Raw genomic sequence first — 21,190 nt, forward strand, 5'->3', positions numbered from 1 at the left:
TGCCATGATGAGGAGCAAATTTGTTCTCATTTGCGTTAATTGGATTTTTGGGTAATAAAAATCGCTCCAAACAATATTATGTCATATGATAATGTTAGAGGAACTTCCCAATATCGCGATAATTTGACCCCCAAATGGATTTCCAGAATTTAAGTATCAAAGGACAATGATAAAGTAAATGATCCAATGTCCCTACAGCAAGATGACAGTGCCAGCATCTATTAGATTTAGAACTATCTAACCAAAACTATAATCCAAAAAGATCTATGCAACAAGAAAAACCAAGTCTGTCTCATAGATGCTGAAGCTGTACATCTCATTCTCCAAATCCAAATTCGTGGCCATTGAGAGCAGAAATCTGCTGCTTTGTCTCACTGCTCCAAATGTCTTTTAAACTAGTTTTTGGCTTTTTATTCACAAGATCAGATATTAATCTTGAGTGAATAAAAAGATTTGAGCACCACGGATTTTTGTTCCAATTATTAGTCTGACAGAAAAAAATCTGGGGGCAAATCGCAAAACCATTTAAATCGGGACAACCAGTCTTTTTGAAAATTGTTTTTCTCAACCTGCCTGGCTAAACGCATGCCCAAGTTTTCACAGCATGCATATTTTTATCCGGCTTTAGAAGACAGCCTTCCTGAGGGGTATATTTAGGTGTAGGGGAGGAAGAAGACTAAAACAGAGTGCACAATGCAAAGTCAAAAGCTACTTTCTGTACCTACTATTTGTGGGAGGTGGAAGGGTGATACGAAACGCTTTTAATGCATGAACTAAATGCTTTTTAATGTGTACACTACACTGACTTACAAAGAGAAATCTCCAGAGTACTTTCTCTTTGAAAACTGTCAACAATTTCAGTTCAGTAAAAGTACTTTCATCTTTGAAGCTACATGAGGCTACTTAGAATTGTCCTGCCAATTACCGTATTTTCACGCATATAACGCGTGCGTTATACATGATTTTTACAAACCGTGCATAACCTTGCGCGTTATACGCGCGAGTGCATTTTATAACTTTTTTTTTACATAGTTCCCCCCTGACGTCCGATTCACCCCCCCCCCCCCCGCAGGACTGCTCGCACGCACTCGCACCCGCACCCCCACCCCGAAGGACCGCTCGCACGCACTCCCACCCGCACCCTCACGTCAGAGAAAGGGCGGGACCGCCGGAAGAGGAAGCAGCGCAGACGCAGGGCTTACAGAAGGGCCAGGACCGCCAAGAGGAAGCAGCAGGACAACGGTAGGAGCTTCTACATGATGGGAGGGGGGGGGTCGGGAGGCTGTGGGAGTGCGAGCGGTCCTTCGGGGTGGGGGTGCTAGCGGTCCTGCGGGGGGGGGTGAATCAGACGTCGGGGGGGGCATCAGGCTTTCAGGGTGGGGACAGGACTTCAAGGGGGAGAGGAGAGTCGGGGCGGGCGAAAGGAGAGTCGGACGGCGACGGGAGAGTCGGGGCGGCATGCGCGGTATACGGGTGAGCGCGGTATATAAAAATTTATTTACATAAATTACAGTTTCCCGCTCGCTATACCCGTGTGCGCGTTTTACATGGGTGCGCGGTATATGAGTGAAAATACGGTATTACTTTTCCACCAAAATACGATGAGCCTTCCTGGAACAACAAGTCATAATTATGATACATAGATGTGCTTACCTAATATTTTCAAATTTTTCAATTAGGGAGTTGATGCCCGAGGATGCTTCTACTTGTTCCTTCTCCTTAAGAATACGATTCTTGGTGTTTTTGGGATTCGCTGGTAAAGGCTTAGAAGGGGCTGGAGGGATTAACTGAAGTGCTCTTTCCTGGTCAATAATTTTCAGGTGGACAGGTTTAGGAGGCACTAATAAAGAAAAAGAGAAAAAGTTTTAATGTTTTCCTTGTAAGAACATAAGAATAGCCATACTGGGTCAGACACCAATGATCTATCTGTCCCAGTATCCAGGTCCCACCTGGTAGAAACCCAAATAGTAGCAAAATTTCATGCTACCGATCCCAGGGCAAGCAGTTGTATCCCCCATGTCAGACTATGGACTTTTCCTCCAGGAACTTATCCAAACCTTTTTTAAAACCCAGCTACACTAATTGTTGTTACCACGTCCTCTAGCAATGAGTTCCAGAGCTTAACTATTCTTTGAGTGAAAAAAAATATATATTTCTTCTTATTAATTTAATCCCCTGGTCTTTGCACTTTTTGAAAGAGGCCAATTTCTTCTAATAAGTTATTTTTGCACATACTATGACAGTGTAACATCATTAGAATTTCAGCAGCATTTTATGCAATCTGAATTCTCCATGCTGCGCAAAGGTCATTCAATATAAGTGTTTCTATTGCTGGCAATTCTTATGTTCTTATGGCCTATGTACTCATGACAGCCAATAGGAAGTGGTTGTCTGCATTTAATTTCAGCACTTATATCTAGGTAGGGTTACCATATTTGTGAAGTAAAAAAAAAGAAAAAAGAAGAGGACATGACCCTGCCCCATCCCCACCAAGGCTCACCTCCCCCTAGTCTCACCTCTGCCCCACCTCACTTTTCATCCATTTCCTTAGTTCACCCTTCTTCTGTACCTTTTTAGCTTCTCTTTCCCTCCCTCAACCGCCCCCCCCCCTTTTGCAGGTGCTTCTCTCACTCTCTACCTCCCCTCCAACCCCCTCATGGTTGCTTCACCATTCCTCCCTCCAATCCCCTCCAGTGGGTGCTTTTCTCTCCATAACCCCCTCTCCCACGAGTTCTTCTCTCTCTCCTTCCCCTCCCGTGGGTGTTTCTCTCTCTCCCTCCCTCCAACACCCCCCTCTCCTCCCCACAGAATGGTGCCTCTTCCTCCCATGTCCCCTATCCTACCACCTCACTGAAATTGAATCTTCGGGTTAGCCAGCAGCAGCAATGGGGTGAGCCTGCCGCCGTCGGCCTGCCCTGGAAGTGACTTCCTGTTCCCATGTAGGCAGGATGTTCCAGAGAGAAGGCTTCTTGGGCAGGCCGATGGCAGCAGGCTCATCTCACTGCTACTGCTGGTCAGACTGAAGATTCAATTTCAGCCAAGCCTGGAGGTAGGTGGAGGACAGAGTAGAAAAGTTAGGGCTCTAGACACTTTCTCCCCGGATAGGAGAGAAAGTCATTTGGACAGCCCTCCAAAAATAGGACATGTCTGGGTAGAGTTAACAGATTTTGCATCTGGTAAAGGAGGACATGTGGCCCTGCCTTGTTCTACTCTCGGGCCCGTCCCATTCCACCCCTAGGTCCACCCCGTTTCACCCCCAGCCCGGCCTAGTTCCACCTCCCAACCCCAACCCCACGCAAACCTCATCTCTTCAGACCGGGTCCGGAATGCATCTGCACATGCGCAGATGTGACATGATGACATCACATGCATGTGCGTGCACGTGCACGCCAGACTCAGCCCCGATCTTACCAACTTTTCCATACCCGGACAAAGTGCCGGGTTTTGTAAAGCTCTCTGGATGCCCGGACATTCCTCTGAAAAGAGGACATGTTTGGGTAAATCCAGACGTCTCCTAACCCTATGCCTGGGTAAATCCAGACGTCTGGTAACCCTAAATCTAGGCCTCTGTCCTTCAGCAAACAAACAGCATAAAGCCAGCTTCTGTTGTGGCCTTCTATGATGTTGCTGTTCCCTGGCACCCATCAGGAAATCACAAGCTTACTAGAAGTTTCCTGAGGGGTAGAGAACTAAGGGGGATAGTGTAGAAGCCCCTAGAAGCTGGTGGAACAATAGAAGGGTTTATGTTAATAGAAGGAAAGTCTTAGAGGCAGCAGTAGCTCCTCTTAAGTATTGTAAGCCTTCTGCTTGCCCACTAAATGTGTCTTGGGTTCCATCTCCTGCCTCTGACCAATGCAAAGAGCTTGAAGCAGAAATCCTGAATACAGACAGAATCAGCATGCTATACTCCCTAAGAGTTGACTCTATAAAGGTACTTACTAAAGGAGCAAGGATTCAAGGACCAAGGGACAAGTAACATATCTGAAACCCAGTTGCTAACTTGTTTTACAGGAGAGGTATGGGGAACCTTCCCACCCTTGTGTAGTCCAGCAAAGGAGAAAATTCATCCAGGCATCCTGCCATTCTAACCAGAGCAGGTAGCAGGAGAAGAGAACTTTTGCAACATCTGGTAAACATCATTACTGCAGAACCACAGGGTCTATCATCTAGTTCCCACGGAGTCTTAAGTTTTTAACGTCTATATACATTTTGGTAACAGCTGACATCTGCATACCATGAACAGCACTCAAAGAACTGTGCAATGTTAAGTCCCTCACCACGGACCTCAGGCACAATCATGAGCGGAAGTGAATGGCTGACTAGCGAGTAAACCTACCTGGACTCCATGCTGACGAGGAGCAACTTAGTGTATCACCCCATTGAGTGCTAGTACTTGTTGGAGCACAAGAAAGCTGTCTTTGTGGCATTCTTGCCAAGTCTCTACGAGCAGAGAGGGAAAAAGTCTAACTGTGGAGAAGAAGATCATCCTGATTCCGGCAGTCCGTGGCGAGTGCTGCCAAAAGTGGAGAGAAGTCTCGCGGCGCTCCCCCTTGCTGCAGGAACGAGCTGTAGAGTATAGTCCCTCTGTGGGTCCCTGCCCTGTGTTCGACTGGTAGCTGACCAGCATAAGAGCCTGCCTGAGCTCTGAGCTGTTGCGGAGAGAACTGGTGTGTTCCCCTGTTGATGACACCAAAGTGAGGGAATTTTGCGGTGATTCTGACCATGAATGCCAGGACTGAGCTAGAGGCATATGGGCAGTGGAGAGGCGCCCCCTGTACTTGATGAATCTCAGCGGATAAGATCGAGAAGAGGGAGAATTGCCCTCCTGTGAGTACTTGAGAGGTAGAAAGCTACCCCTACCGCAAACACGTGTCCTGTGAGGGAGAGTGTGACTGAGGGCTAGCCCTACAGAAACACAAGAAAGCAGCCTTTGAACTGCCCCTATTGTGAAGTACTTGAGCAGTAAGGTGGAGAACGTGGAAGACGGAGGAGAGTGTTCCGAGTCCAGAACTGAATGGTTGATTAAGTATTTGAGCTTACCCACACTCTGTATGGAGGAGGTGAAAATCAGTGTGCAGTCTCACTGGGCTTGGCAGGAGAGAAGGAGGACTGCCTCTGTGACATCACTGTTGTGAACCCACAGGCTGAAGACAAAGGCGCCCTGCATTTGAAGGACCCTGGTAAGCTCTAGCAGGGTGGAGAGGAGCAATTGCCCCGTGGAGTTTGGCCGTGAGGGCGAGAAGCATAGGAGGAAATTTTTCCTCTTACGGATCTTTGCAGGTCTTTGTGGGAGAATAGCACTCTCCCTCAAATGGACTCAGCTGGCCCTTGTTGGTAGCAGAGAATACTAGAGTGGAGCGGAGGAGTGGAGAGAGCCTTGTAGACCTGCTGCAGACGAGGAGACCCTGACAGATTTAATAATATAAAGAAATCTCTGATATAAAAGGGGGCTTTTGTTATGCTGTAAAACGTAGATGTGGTTATGATTGGCTAAACTGGATTAATCGGGGCGGGGGGGGGAAGAGGGATTTCTAACTTAGCCATATTATACATTTCTAGTCTTTATAATTAACTGGAACTGAACTGAATTAATCCTGGAAATACGGCTAGCAAAAAAACAACACCTGATCTTAAAATGTTTGCTTACCGGGCAGAAGATATAGTGGAAGTTCCAGCTTCCAAACAAAATTTAACACAAGAAGAAGCTGAGCCAAATGTACTTGGAAAAGAAACATTAGAGACATTAGACTCCCCTCCAGCTGACTTAGCATTAGCTAGCAAAGGGGACTTACAACATCGGATGGCTGATATTAAACTATCACTTGCAGTATTTACCTCAGATATTAAAATCAATATTGATGGTTTACATTAAAAAATGGATGAAATGACTCAGAATCTCCAGGAATTTGAAGAACGGGTTATAGTACATGAACAGGAGATAACTGAAATTCAAAATCATTGTAAACAAATTGATTTGTCAATAGAGGAACTACTCCTTAAAGTTGAAGATGGAGAAAATAGAGAAAGACGAAATAACATGAGATTCCGCAGAATTCCTGAATCAGAAGAACTTAAAGACTCATCGGCCTTCATACAGTCTCTATTTCATAAGTTCCTGCAAACAGAAAACCCAGTGGCTGAATTGCCAACCATAGATTTTGGAAGGATACATCGAGCCCTGGGGCCACATAAATTAGAGAGACCAAGGGATATAATAGTGTGCTTTCTAAGATATCCACAGAAAGAGAGAGTGCTACAAGCAGCACGAAAAGCTGATCATCTGATGTTAAATAATGCCAAAGTGGAACTCTTTGCTGACATCTCTTCAGCAACCTTGAAAAACCGACGAGACTGCTGGGAAGTAACTAGATGTCTACAACAAAATAATATTCGTTATAAATGGCATTACCCATTTGGGATTTCTTTTATACTCGAAGGCAAACAGCATAAAGTTACATTAGCTCTAGAGGCCCAACAGCTACTTATTCAGACTAAGCTCTGGCCCACTGAGGGTGAGAAGCACCAAAAGGAGTCATTACAACTTATATCTACAGGACTGTCAAGCCAGAGATGGCATAGAGTGGATCAAAAGAAGAGACTACAAAGACAGCCAGAACAAATGTGTTTAGCTCAATAATAAGAAGAACTGATATATAATAAAGATTAGATGTTGAAGGAAAATAAATATTATAAAGTAACCTCTGCCTTAGAGGCTCAATAGCTGCTTAAACAGGCTAAAAAAAAAAAAAGCGACTATAGAGTCAAGCAGAATAAGAATACTAATTTAAACAGAGAGAGAAATTGATAATAAATTTGATATTTGTAAGATTTAAGGGGGAAAAAGGAGTAGAAATGGGGTAGATAACTGATAAAGCCATGGAGAAACTGGGACAGTGTTAACCTTCTCCGACCCTGACATCTGAAAGTGGACCTGACCTCTGTTTTTTTTCATCTGGAGGCCAGATCTGGGTCTAGGACTTGGTTGAGTTGGGATGGGGGGATTAGGGGCTATATGGGTGGGAAGATGTGTGCAGAGAGAGGTATGGATAAGTTATGATTGGTGGGAAAATATGTATGGGTCTGATGAGCAATTGGAAAAATATGTGTTATGGGGTGCATTTATGGCAATTCTATGCTTAACATATGGTTGAACGAGTTTTTATATCCCTGAATGTTCGGGGACTAAACTCTCAGCGTAAACAACAACTTTACTTTCAGGAGGCTGGTAGAGTCAAGATGGCAATTGTTTTATTTTTACAAGAAACGCATTTATTACCAACTCATGAGAGATTTTTTCACCATGCTCATTATAAAGAGATTTATTTTGCTTCTAACAAATTGAAATCTAAAACTAATGGAGTTGCTATTGTATTTGCCAACTATGTATCTGTGGATGTTAAAGAGGTGGTCCGCAATAAGGAAGACCGATTTCTGCTTTTAAAAATATTTATGGAGGGTGAATTATATACTTTGTTAAATGTTTATGCCCCTAACGCAACTCAAGGTGTTTTTTTTTTATAATAAAGTAAGAGATATACTGACAACATGCAGAAGATAAAATTATAGCAGGAGGTGATTTTAACCTTACCTTAAATGTGAAGTTGGATAATTCCAATATTGGAGTGAACTATAGTAAACTTGATTGACGTCAATTACATCTATTTATGGAGTCATGGGATCTTATTGATCTGTGGAGATATCAACACCCGACAGAGAACGATTATACTTTTTATTCAGAAGTTCATTCTACATATTCCAGAATCAATCTCTGGCTGATGGAGAAAGATTTGATGGAGGCTGTTAGTTCTTCTTCCTTAGAAACTAGGAAATGGTCTGATCAAGCTCCAAGTTGCTTTAATTTAATGATGCAATCTGCCCAATCTGGAAGAAAATATTGGCGATTAGATGATAGTCTCCTGCTAGATCCGGCTCATGTGCAACAGCTGGGTAAGGATCTTGGAGAATATTTACAATTTAATGATACAGGAGACACTTCTCCAGAGACCCTTTGGGAATGTGGGGTAAAATTATAGCCCTGGGGGACACATGTTCGGAGGGTACGTACGCTTAAGACCGGAGAACTGCGCAACCAGATTTATATACTAGAATGGATTATAAATTGTTTACTCAGATTTTAGCTAAATGTTTACAAATATATATGCCACATCTAGTGGTTGATTATCAATCTGAATCTGGATTTGTACTAGGTAGCCAGACTTTCGATAATATTCGCCGAGTCTGTCATACTCAGTCTGGAAAGGGGTCACGAGTGGAGTTCCGCAGGTGTCGGTGCTAGGACCGCTCCTGTTCAATATCTACATAAACGACCTAGAGGCGGGTACCAAGTGTGAGGTCATTAAATTTGCAGATGACACCAAACTATACAGCAGGGCTCAAACCAGGGAAGACTGCGAAGATCTCCAAAAGGATCTAACACAGTTGGAAAAGTGGGCCGAAAAATGGCAAATGAGCTTCAACATAGGAAAATGCAAGGTCATGCACGTGGGGAAAAAGAACCCAATGTTCACATACAAAATGGGGGGAACACCACTAGGGGTCAGTAACCTGGAGAGAGACCTGGGAGTGATGGTAGACGCAACACTGAAGGCATCGGCGCAGTGCGTCACAGCCTCAAAGAAAGCAAACAGAATGTTGGGTATCATTAAGAAGGGTATTATGACCAGGACGAAGGAAGTCATCATGCCGCTGTATCGTGCAATGGTGCGGCCGCATTTGGAGTACTGTGTTCAGTACTGGTCGCCATACCTCAAGAAGGACATGGCAGTACTTGAGGGAGTACAGAGAAGAGCAACTAAACTGATAAAGGGAATGGAAAATCTCCCATATACCGACAGATTGAAGCAGTTGGGACTTTTCTCACTGGAAAAGCGGAGACTTAGAGGAGACATGATAGAAACCTTCAAGATCCTGAAGGGCATAGAAAAAGTAGACAGGGACAGATTTTTCAAATTATGGGGCACCACAAGTACAAGGGGGCACTCGGAGAAATTGAAAGGGGACAGGTTTAGAACAAACGCTAGGAAGTTCTTTTTCACTCAGAGGGTGGTGGATACATGGAACGCGCTTCCAGAGGCTGTTGTAGACAAGAAAACATTAAATGGTTTCAAAGAAGGTTTGGATAGATTCCTAGAAGAAAAGGGGATTGAAGGGTATAGATAGGTATAGACCACTACTCAGGAAATGGGCCTGATGGGCCGCCGCGTGAGCGGACCGCTGGGCAGGATGGACCTATGGTCTGCCTCAGCGGAGGCAACTTCTTATGTTCTTATGTTCTTAAATGATTCGACTCTTATTTTGGGTATTGATGCCAAGAAGATATTTGATAGGGTTTATTGGCCCTATCTATTTAAAGTGTTAGAAAAGATGGGGATATCTGGAACTTTCCTACACTGGCTTCAATTGTTATATAAGGCCCCCCTTGGCTTCAATCAATATCAATGTAGGATATATTGAATGCTTTATTTTGGGGAGAGGGACTCGCCAAGGTTGCGTTTTGTCACCTGTTCTTTTTGCACTAGTTATGGAGCCTCTTGCCCAATTGGTGCGACAAACTTCAAGTATTTCAGGTAAAAGCTGTGGTGGGTTAGAAACAAAAATACTACTATTTCCAGATGACATTATTTTCACAATACGAGACCCCTCCACCTCGCTGAAAGCTGTAGTAGAAGTTCTTACAGCTTTTGGACAGATGTCAGGATTTTGGATAAATATGTCGAAGTCAGAAATTCTGGATCTTACCTTGTCAGATTTAGATCAGGGATGGATTTCTAGTAATTATTCCTTTAAATGGGCACAACAATCATTACGATATCTGTGGATCAATTTAACAAAAAATGTAGAATTGCTTTATGCTGCTAACTATTCCCCTCTTTTGAAAGCGATTTGGCAGGACATTGAAAGATGGAAACATCTAAATATCTCTTGGCTGGGTAGAGTACAAACAATAAAGATGGTTGTGCTCCTGAGGTTGTTATACCTCTTTTCAGCCTTACCGATCCCTTTATCTAAAAAAATTTTTTTACAGTCAGAGCGGAAGATATTTGCTTTTATTTGGCACCATAAAACTCCAAGTTTCTCGAGTAATGTATCAACCTAGAAAACTGGGAGGAATGGCAGTACCAAAATTTCAATATTATTATCAAGCAGCCCAACTACGATATTTAGTTAACTGGAAACGGGACAGTGGAAAATCTTGGGTATGTATGGAACAGGAGATATTGGGAGCGCTTCCATTGTGGATGATACCCTGGCTTCAACTCTCACAACTCTCTGTAATAGCTAAGAAGTCTAACCCTGTAATACGACATACTCTTGATTTGTGGGTCCGGGTACGTGGGCGATATTACGGGGACAAAAATTATTTTATGGGGCAGCTATTATATATATGCCTAATTTTACTCCAGGAGAAGTTGATGTGGCCTTTCATCTTTGGGGAAAGAAAGGTCTTAAAATATTAGGCCAATTGTTGGAAGACGGGAAAATTGTTTTCCCCTTTGAATTATTGAGAGAATATGGCCTCGCACCAAGTGATTTATTCTACTATAGACAAACTGAAAGTTTTATTAGAAAAGCGGTTCTAAAAGAATTAGTTGTTGTTCAACACTCAGATTTGGGAAAGGCTATGATAAGAGAGAGTGGGAGAGGAAGTATCACTAGATTATATAATGCACAATTGGAGCATCTTCATCCCCCCTTGAAATATAGATGTCGCTGGGAAAAGATCGTTGGTAAAACTTATTCTGATAAGGAGTGGTTTAAAATATTGCATTCTAATCTAATCTAATCTAATCCTTAGGTTTGTATACCGCATCATCTCCACGTTCGTAGAGCTCGACGCGGTTTACAGTAGGAGAAATAGGAAGGAACTACAACAGAGGGTTAGAGGTAGAAGTGTGAAGAAAATTTAGAGGACTTGGGATGCCAAGATATAAGAGTTTCCTTGATTCCTAAGTTGGAGGGAGACTTACATTTTTTGAGAAAAGCCAGGTTTTCAGATGTTTGCGGAAAACTTGGAGAGAGCTCTAGTTCCGAAGAGGGGAGGTAAGGTTGTTCCAGAGCTCAGTGATTTTGAAGTGGAGGGAGGTCCCTAGCTTTCCTGTGTGGGAAATGCCTTTTAGCGAGGGGAAGGATAGTTTTAATTTGTGGGAGGATCTGGTGGTATTAGGGTTTGAGGAATTCCAAGAAAGAGGGATAAAGGGAGGGAGGATACCATATAGCATTCTCTCTTATATGGTATTATAGCCAGCAATATGATAGAGAATGAAGATTTTTTTTTGCTGGTACTACATGCCAGCATGATTGTGAGCTATGTATGGGAATGGATAGATAAATGTTGGAGAGGATGTGTAGAAGTAGGCACTTTTTAACATATTTGGTGGTATTGTACTAAAGCACAAATTTATTGGGATAAAGTAATTTCTTTTATTGAGGAAGTACTAGGTATTTCGATCCCCAAGACCATAGAGGGCCAGACGCCCTGCCTCTGAAACATCAGAAATGGATACACTTGATAATGACAGCAGGGCGACTTTATCCTGTCATCTGCCTGGAAATAATTAGATCTACCAGGGATACGAGTATTATTGGCCAAAGTTCAATATATACAACAGATGTCTAAATTAACTGCTCTTCAGAGAAATCAGTTACAGAATTATAACACCATTTGGAATGCATATGAAATCTGAATTAATTCCCAAAATGATAGTCCCAATTGAGTTTTGATCTATAATCTTTTGTCCACATCTTATGAATCTCCTGCACATATCCTTTCACCGGGGTTGGGGGTGGTGGAGTGTGGGACGGGAGGGTTGAGATATATTAGACATCATAGATAATTTAAATATCTTAGTTCTTGCCATGAAATAAGACATATAATGAATCAATGCATTGTTTTGTATACAATTGTATAAGTCTAGATGTTTTTAATTGCATTAATTTTTAATAACATTTTTTTTAAAAAAAGTCCCTCACCTATCTACTAAGTAAGTTTGAATAACAAGGAGAATCTGTTTGTATTTTTTTTATTGTGTATGAATGAAGGAGAGGAAATAAATTATTGCATATAGTTGGCCATCTGTTTGAAATGGTTAAAGCTGTACCCTCACCGGCGATGAGCGGTGGGCCGGCTGGGAGCCAGGCCTTGGGGTCAGGCGACCTGGTTAAAGGGGCATGTGGTCATGCCACCCGTCAAGACTCTAGCTGTTGTGGCGGGGTCGAGGACAATATAATGCTATGTATCTGGTAGCTCAGGAGGAGCTTGGTTTGGTTAATTGATGTCAATTTATTTGAATATTATGTTGATAATGTTATTTATCGTGATCAATAAATAGAGCAGCGGCTATATTCACCATAATTGGAGACTGCGTGCTAATTTTGATTGAAGGGGTAATGGGACAAGTGGTTGGGGGGAGGTGGATGGGCAACAGCCGGGACTATCCAGATCCCGATGTTAATAAGAGGTAGCACGTAAAGGCAACCTATCCAGATATGTTTGGAAATTCTTTTTGACCAAGGCTGTGGCACCTAAAACAACAGGAAATATTTTTATATCTGCCACGTTTTCTTGATTCTCTAGGATCTTCTCTCTCTCTCTCCCTCCATATGACTCACACAGTAATTGCTTGGACCAACACCTTTAGGATTAATGTCACTCTGGGGTTTTTCTTAGTCATATGTATGCAGATATGTCATCAATTTAAAAAAAAACAAAAAAAAAAACAGTTTCTACATTATTATTTAAACAAGTCCTGGTCCTGAATCAAAACATTTGTTATGTATGTCGTCCCCTTATGCCACCTATTATACAGCAAAATGTGTTTCCCATTAGAAATGAGGTTGTCATTATCCTTGCCCAAGTAAGATATACTAAGCATGCATTCTACATCAACGGCCAGACCTGCTAGAAAATAAAGTCGCTCTAAGATAGAAATATTAGCACTTCCTTGTTGCAAAACAGGATATGCAAAGACACAATTTTGCAGTTTCAGAGTCATCATATCCTTTCCTATGCTTTAAATACACACACTATTTAAGAACCAATAACCTCTAATATAAAAATATATATTAGCACATTGTTTCATATAAGAGAACAATGTATACGTTTATATACAGGCATGAAATGAAGTGATATGTTTACTATGAGGAAACAAATGCAGACAAAAGAGTAGATACCACCCTTTTGGTCCTGTGGTACACCATCCCTATGAGTTTCCTTCCTCTTTTGGTACTGTATCTCAATAGCATACAAGTTACAAGTTAATTACTTAGCTGGATATAGAACCTGAAACAAAGCAAAGATCGGTGTGTATGGCTGCAGAGTTGTTGGTTACTGGAAAAGATGAGCGTATTGACTTATTGGCTAGACCAGGGGTAGGCAACTCTGGACCTCAAGAGCCACAGGTAGGTCAGGTTTTCAGGATATCCACCATGAATACGTATGAGATGGATTTGTGTGCACTGCCTCCTTGGGATGCGAATCTATCTCATGCATATTTATTGTGGATATCCTGAAAACTTGACCTGCTTGTGGCTCTTGAGGTCAAGTTTTCAAGTTTCAAGTTTATTAGTTTTTAATATCCGATCATAAAACAAATATCTGACCGGTTAACAATAAAATTTAAAATAGAATAGTAAGAACTAGTAGATAGTGTATTAGAAAAGTTAGAGAAAACATAAAACATATACTGACAAACCTGACCGTGAGGAAGAATGGGGAGGAAGGGAAAAGTTACATAATATAAGAAGAAATGTGATAGAGGGAAGGGATAGAACAAGAAGGATAAGGGTGACACTATTTAACCACTGATGGAATTCTCTGCACCAGCTTCCAATATTTAATCATAGATGGTGAAGGGGGGGGGAGGGGACCCAATTACTGGGGAGACTATGTTCACACACATTTCCCCAGGATTAGAAGCAACATTTTAAATGTTCCATGAGAAAGGGAGCCATGTTGCACAGTTTCATAGATAGAACTCTAGTGAATCATAAGACAGCCCAACCTACCTGAACAACCGACTCATCCATAATACCTCAACCAGACACAGAAAATCTCACACCCCATTCACATACCTGCCAATCAAAGAAGTTAAACGAAAAAAACTTTACGACGGCCTCCTAGCCACCCAAGCAGCGAAACTGGATAACCAAATCTCCAATTTGCTGATAACAACCACGGACTACAGGTTATTCAGAAAAGAAATAAAGACCATACTCTTCAAGCAATCCCTGATTAAGTCTTAACATCACGATTACCTCATTCCTCCTATCTTCTTCTTAACTCCCTGAGAATATCCGCCCTCTTCACTAGTCATGACCTCTGATCTCTTCTTGTAACAGACCACTGTTCTCTTCTTGTAACAGACCAACCTTAAATCTTTTGTAATCCGCCCTAAATCTTTTGTAATCCGCCTTGAACTGCAAGGTAATGGCGGAATAGAAATCTCTAATGTAATGTAATGTAATGTAATGTAATGTAATAAGACTATAAGCCATAGGGGGAGGGAGGGAGAAGAAAGCAGTTATAGGATTCTAGAAGATCATGGACACAGGAAGAGGGGCAAAGCGAAGGCATTTGTCCCATAGATTTTAGCATCTGCCTTTCCCACCTGCCAGCCGACCTTTACTGCTACACTGTGGTGGCCACATCAACCCTTCCCAGGGCCTGTGACAGCATGAGTGGTAAAGAACTATGGGGCTGAGCCTATGAGTATGCTGAAAACAAGCTTCCACTGCAGTCCTCCTATGTTTCAGACTTCCTGTTTCGGTAGGGGTGGGACTCAGCAGAGGCTTGTTTTCAGTGTGCTCACAGGGACATGTTGGACATAGGGGGGCTAAGGTAATGCTGAATGTAGAAAGATTCTGGATAGGGAAGAGGGGGAGCGAAAAGTTACGAGTTATGTTATGTGTTATGTTAATCAGGTTTTCTATTCTGCTTTTACCTATTCACCTTTCTATTGCAAATGCAAGCAGTGTCTCACTTCCGGCTCACCACATAATTGTTTCCCACGTATTCACCTTTATAGGACCCCCAGGGACCCCTGAAGAAGACTTTTTGTCGAAACGCAGACCGTGTTGGGTCCTGTATCTCTAGCGGACTAGGTCCTTTAAGGCTTTTATGTGGATGATTTATTTTTATGTGGATGAAATTATTTTATGTGGATGATTTCAGTGTACCTTTGGAACTTTGGCACTTTCAAATAAAGTCCATTTACATCGTCACTCCAGAGTTTTTTTGGTTTTACCTATTCAGTTCAAGGTCAAATTACATTACAAGAGGTTGGGTCACTTACCCAGGAAGTTACAATGGACAGATTGATGTGGACATTCAATAGAGTTGCTAGTACAGGTAGATCCATCCATAATTCAGTTATAATACAGTTAGGTCACAGTTACAAATACATAGTTACAAGTTTAAGTAGGTCATCTTTGGCTGGAGTTGCACTGGACAGTTTAGAAATGGCTCTGGATAGGTTGCCATTTCAGTTACTTCTGGATTGACTCCCAGTCTTGGTACTGAAATGCTATTAAAAGTTTTCTGAACCTCAGATATTGGTCACAAGATCGTAGTGTAAGTAGTAGTTGGTTGCAGCATTTTGCTAATTGATATTGGATGGATACGGTAATTTGCTTTGTAGTCTTTATATTGTTGAATAGTGGGAATTTTAAGTGGAAAAGATTTCTGGTGAGATTTTTTTTAATTGATTTTAATTCAATCTGTACAGCTCTTAGCAGAGCAAACTCAGATGATACCAACATAGTTGGCAGCATTTAATGCATCATAGTCTGGTGCAAGATGGACATATGCCTGCTTCTCTCCATCAGGCTTGTGTTTTGTTTAAGTTGGGTTGCTTTTGCTATAAGGTTATGTATGGTACCACTGCATTTTATATGGTTAATAGATTCTCTCTAGCATCGTATAAAAATAGTAGAAAGTCTCATGCCCTATTCAGCTTCCCGTCGGTATAGTGCTGGAAAAGTAAGAAATTTCTGGACCATACTTTAGCATTCCAAGCAGCTTCACACGACAAGAGAATTCTGATTGTTATTGCTTGGAGCTTGTTCTTTTAAATATTTCAGAACTCAGCTGAAAACTTATCTTTTTTCAAAATACTCGGTCAAATAATTCTTTCTGTCATTCTTAAATTGTTTTTCGTTTATAATCTTTTGTAAACTGCGTGGAACTCATGGTTACGTGGTTAAGAAGTATGGTGTTATGTTATGTTCACTTTGGTGAGATTATCTGTTGGAGGCACTCTGGAGGAGTAATAATAACAATAATAATTTTATTCTTATATACCGCCAAAGCCATATAAGTTCGAGGCGGTTTACAGCTAAGAGGCGCTGGACAATCAGCGAAGAGGTTACAATCAAAGTCAGCAATACAATCTTACATAATAAAGAATATGAAAGCTAAAAGGTTCATATGGTTACAGGATTGAATAAGAAGTGGTGAGTAGATTCTTAATTAACAAATCGATTGAACAGACTTGTTTTTAATAGTTTTCTAAAATTGAAGTAGGATGAAGAGTGAGCGAAAACGTTACTAAGCCAGTCGTTCCATTTGCCTGCCTGAAAGACAAGAGTTCTGTCCAAGAATCTTTTGTAGTGGCAAGCTTTTATTGTCGGATAGGTGAACAGATGAATTCTTCGTGTGGGCCTAAGATAATCTGCCAGATTGAAGTGGGAATCCAGGTAAGTGGGAGCCAGACCAAATATTGATTTATAGCCAAGACAAGCAAACTTAATCCGGATTCATGCCTCTAGGGGCAGCCAATGGAGTCTTTGATAGTAGGGGCTTATGTGTTCCCATTTATTCAGCCTAAAGATCAGTCGAACTGCCGAATTTTGAATAACTCTGAGTCTTGGAATGGTTTTTTTTGAAAGAACCCAAGTAAATAATATTGCAATAATCGAGCAAGCTCAGGATGGATGATTGAACCAGTAAGCGGAAGGATGGTGCATCAAAGTATTTTCTGATGGTTCTGAGTTTCCATAGAACCGAAAAGCATTTTTTAACTAGTAAGTCTATGTGTGCATTTAGAGTGAGGTGGCGGTCCAAGGTGACTCCCAGGATTTTAATGGAGTGGTCAATAGGGAAGTCCTAACCATTAAGGGAGATCAAGGAGTCTTTGATTTTGTCATTAGGGCTTGCCAGGAAAAATTTAGTTTTGTCGGTGTTGAGCTTCAATTTGAATTCAGTCATCCATCATTCGATTTCATTTAGAATGGATGATAGATGACATCTTTATCTCGGAGGTCAGAGAAGTAAGGGGAATAACAATGGTGATATCGTCAGCATAGATATAAAATTTAACCTTTAAGCTATGTAGTAGGTTCCCCAATGAGGCAAGGTAGATGTTGAACAATGTGGGGAAAGGGGAGAGCCCTGCGGGACTCCGCAAGAGTTAACACAACTAAAGGATATTTTATTGTAGGGTGGCCAACTCTGTTAAATGGTCGATGGCATTCCCTGTCAGGATCTTAAAAGCAGCGATTCCTAATTTAAACTTGATCCTTGTGGTTATGGGTAGCCCAAGTAGTTACATATAGTAGGGCTGTGGATGTTCCAATGTCCATATGCATATATGAGTCTTACTGCTGCATTTTGAAATAGTTGTGAAAAGTTTTAGAGCAAAGAACTAGTGTTACATTACAGTAGTCTAGGATTAGAGATTGTACTAAAATTCAGAAAGCCTAGGTTTTGAAGTATTTTCTGACAGATCTTACCTTTCTCTTCACAAGAAAAGATTGTTTTTTATTGATTGTATGTGGCTCTTCATGGATAAGCGGTTATCAATTTCTGCTCCTAAGATTCGGAATTGTAGTTCTAATGGAAAGTCTGTGTCATCTACTGCAATCCTTGAAGTGTAGCGTGGGTCGGGTGAGAATCCCAGCCAAAGGAATTTGGTTTTGTTATTTAGTTAGAGGTGGTGGGTTGAGGGCCAGTTTTCTATGATGTGGATACATTTATGACAGTGGTGAAGTTGTTGGCTAATGGAGCTGTTACAGGTAGAATGATCGTTATGTTGTCTGCATAGGTGAAATGTTTTATTCATTCGAGACCTAGGTTGGCTCCCACATTAGAAGGCTGAACACTGAAAAACCGGAAATAAGGCTGGGAAATGAAAGAATGATAGGGAAAAGAAGGGCTGGGGTAAGGAAAAAAAAGATGTAGACAAGTGCTATAAAAACAGGGATATTAAAGAGTGGTTCGTAAGAAGTGATATCTGGGTAAGGAAAAGCAAATGGAAGGAAGAAATCAATGTTGAAATGGAAGCAGAAGAGAAAATGAAAACAGAGAGAGAGAAAAGAAAAGGCAAATGGACAAGTCTAGGAAACCCTGGAAACAAAACCTGATGAACAGAATATATATCATAGACTTTCTGCTGGGGCTCTATTACTGCATTTGTGACCTGCCAGACAGACCCAGATGCTAGTTAATGTTATCGCAGGTCTTTGGAGATGAGGAAAATGCTTTATAGAGAAAGAATTGCATGTCTCAGCAAATAAGTTGCATGGCAATTCTCTAGTTATAGCATAGAAGCAATTTATAAAATCCTACGCTGGACCCTCTTTGCTTTCTGTAACATTTATACCTTTACCACAAAGAGGCAAAAGTTAGCTTTATTTGTCACTTCATGATGTTTTTAACCAGAAATGAACATATTTCTGGCTATTTCATCCGTTAACAAAACTAAGATACTACTGAACAGCATTGCCCCCAAAATTTAAAATAATTTAAATCCAAATAAAACAAATATTCCTATAAACATGAGAAACTAAGAGGCCCTTTTACTAAAGCTTAGCGCACGCTAAGTGCCACGTGGCTTATAGGTATAAACAAAATAGTTGTTATAGATATCTCAAGCTATTATTAAGAAAAACTGGTAGGGTTATAGGTATAAACAGTATTTAGCATGAGCCAATTCCATTAGCATATGCAAAAAAAACTTCTGTAAAAGGGTCCTTAAATGAAAACCAGCATCCCAGTTGTAAAAGATGTTGAGGGATCATTAGCACTGTTAAACATACCTGCTATTGATTACTGCTGTTTGTGTAATGTTGTAATAGTTTGAGGACTGGTTTGCAGCAGCTATAACCAAAGCAGCTTTAAAACAGTCCCCCATGCAACCCTATTTATTTAAAAAAAAAAATTTCCAAGTGTACTTGGAACTGAAGAAATACATAGACCACTACTCCAAAGAAACACATTGAACAGGAAATAAATAGATTCCAGAAAACAGACTGTAAAGACCCCAATAAACCTCAGTAGCAGCATTCTAAAATGCTAGATTAATTTGTAAGCACTTTTGGCATTTCTTAATTTGTTCTACCTAATCAATAATTTTTTATTGGCCAATGTTTTATTCTGTTATCATGTTTCACTGCATTATAATACTTTTGTTTTTAGTTTATTATACAGTTATGTTATTTATGTAAACCACTTTTAAACCAGACTGTACTGAGCAGTATATCAAATTAACCAACTGAACTGAATCTAAAACAAAACACTTGCCCAGGGGTTTTTGTAGAGGAAGCTTTTTGATCGATGAAGATTTGATTTTGGGCCTTCTTCCAGCGTGAGGAATGCATGGTCTAGGGCTGATATGCTGCTGAAGCTTCTCAGAAGTTTGCTGTAGTGAATTCGACTCAGTATGACATCTAATTTGAGGTGCAGCATCCAGGCACCCTGAAAAGAAAATGGATCGACGTTTACTTCCTGTGGCTTAAAGACACCATTGTACACTAGCTCCAGCTGTAGAGGCTGAATTTGCAGCTTGAAAACCAAAAATAAACAGATCACATTTGACTTCACAAAATTCGGTGTTGGCTACATAGTAAATGACAGCAGATGAAGACCTGTATGGTCCACCTAGACCAGGGGTAGGCAATTCCGGTCCTCGAGAGCCGGAGCCAGGTCAGGTTTTCAGGATATCCACAATAAATATGCATGAGATAGATTTGCATCTCAAGGAGGCAGTGCATGCAAATCCATCTCACACATATTTATGGTGGAGATCCTGAAAACCTGACCTGGCTCCGGCTCTCGAGGACATGAATTGCCTACCCCTGAGCTAGACTGCTCATCAAGGAAACCAGAACTGCACTCCCCAACTCCGTGCAGGTTACATTCCTTCATGATTAAACGCTGGCATCATAAAAAGGGCAGCCAGATAATTTACCACAATGCCAATCACATACAAGCAGTTATATAAGAACAAATCTCAGAAAAGCGGTTTTGTAATTTTAACCACAACATAGTCAAACTCATTGATAATACATGATGAAACAATCAATCAACAAGGCTATGAACCATCAACATTTTATTTGCTAATGTCAATCTTAAGACGTCTTCCCTTCCTCCATTAAGATACACATCACTCCCACGCATGACATTTAATATGAATTTAATATAAAATGCTCATACTTATCATGAAAACGGCATAGACAAATCAGGATCACACCGCCTGATATTCAAAGGGATTTAAGTGGGTAGGAGAGGCTCCTGCCTGCTTAATTCCCCTAGGACCACTTAATCCCCAATATTCACTGGCTACCAATACAAGCACGAATTCAATTCAAATTCTACTGTCTATTATTCAAAGCATTAAACGGCTCTGCCCCCCTCCTACCTAAACAACCGCCTAAATCAGATCCTCACCACAAGACAAAGAAGAACCCTGACCCCTTTTGCCTTCCCTCCGCTCAAAGGCACTCAGCGCAAGAAGATGTTTGACAACCTTCTTGTGACGCAAGCAGCGAAACTTGACCACTCCATCTCCAATCTGCTGACGGCAACGGGCGACCTCAAATCATTTCGAAAAGAAATCAAAACCCTGCTATTCAAAAAATTTATCCAGATACCTTAACCTTCCTCCCTCTCCTCCCTGTTAAATTCCCCTCCCAAAGCCTCCACTCTGGTAATCTCTTCCTCCTCAAAATACCAACCAAGAATACAGATCCCTAAAATGTAATGTAATCTTATTTGTAACTTATTTGTAATATTACCTAGAAATGTCCAGTCATTTTACTATCCAATTTGCAAGTTCTCCTGGAAACTATCCAGCTATCTCACCTCTTTTGTAACCAAAAAACAATTGTAACGTTACTGGAAATGTCCAGTTAGCTCTTTTGTAATCCGCCTTGAACTGCAAGGTATAGGCGGAAT

The 21,190-nt window shown here is 41.2% G+C and overlaps 1 protein-coding gene across 1 annotated transcript in view; it reads right to left on the reverse strand.

Annotated features, from left to right (window-relative positions):
• The window catches only part of FGD3 (FYVE, RhoGEF and PH domain containing 3), a 221,874-nt gene that overhangs the window by 113,747 nt on the left and 86,937 nt on the right, over positions 1-21,190 (reverse strand). Inside the window, exons 2-3 of the mRNA XM_033926275.1 lie at positions 19,538-19,711; positions 1,654-1,840 (exon numbers count right to left, since the gene is read on the reverse strand). Coding sequence (XP_033782166.1) covers positions 1,654-1,840; positions 19,538-19,711 — 361 coding nt within the window. The remainder of the gene's footprint in view (positions 1-1,653; positions 1,841-19,537; positions 19,712-21,190) is intronic.

This window comes from Geotrypetes seraphini, chromosome 17 (genome assembly GCF_902459505.1).
Source record: "Geotrypetes seraphini chromosome 17, aGeoSer1.1, whole genome shotgun sequence".
Taxonomy (NCBI): Eukaryota; Metazoa; Chordata; class Amphibia; order Gymnophiona; family Dermophiidae; genus Geotrypetes; species Geotrypetes seraphini.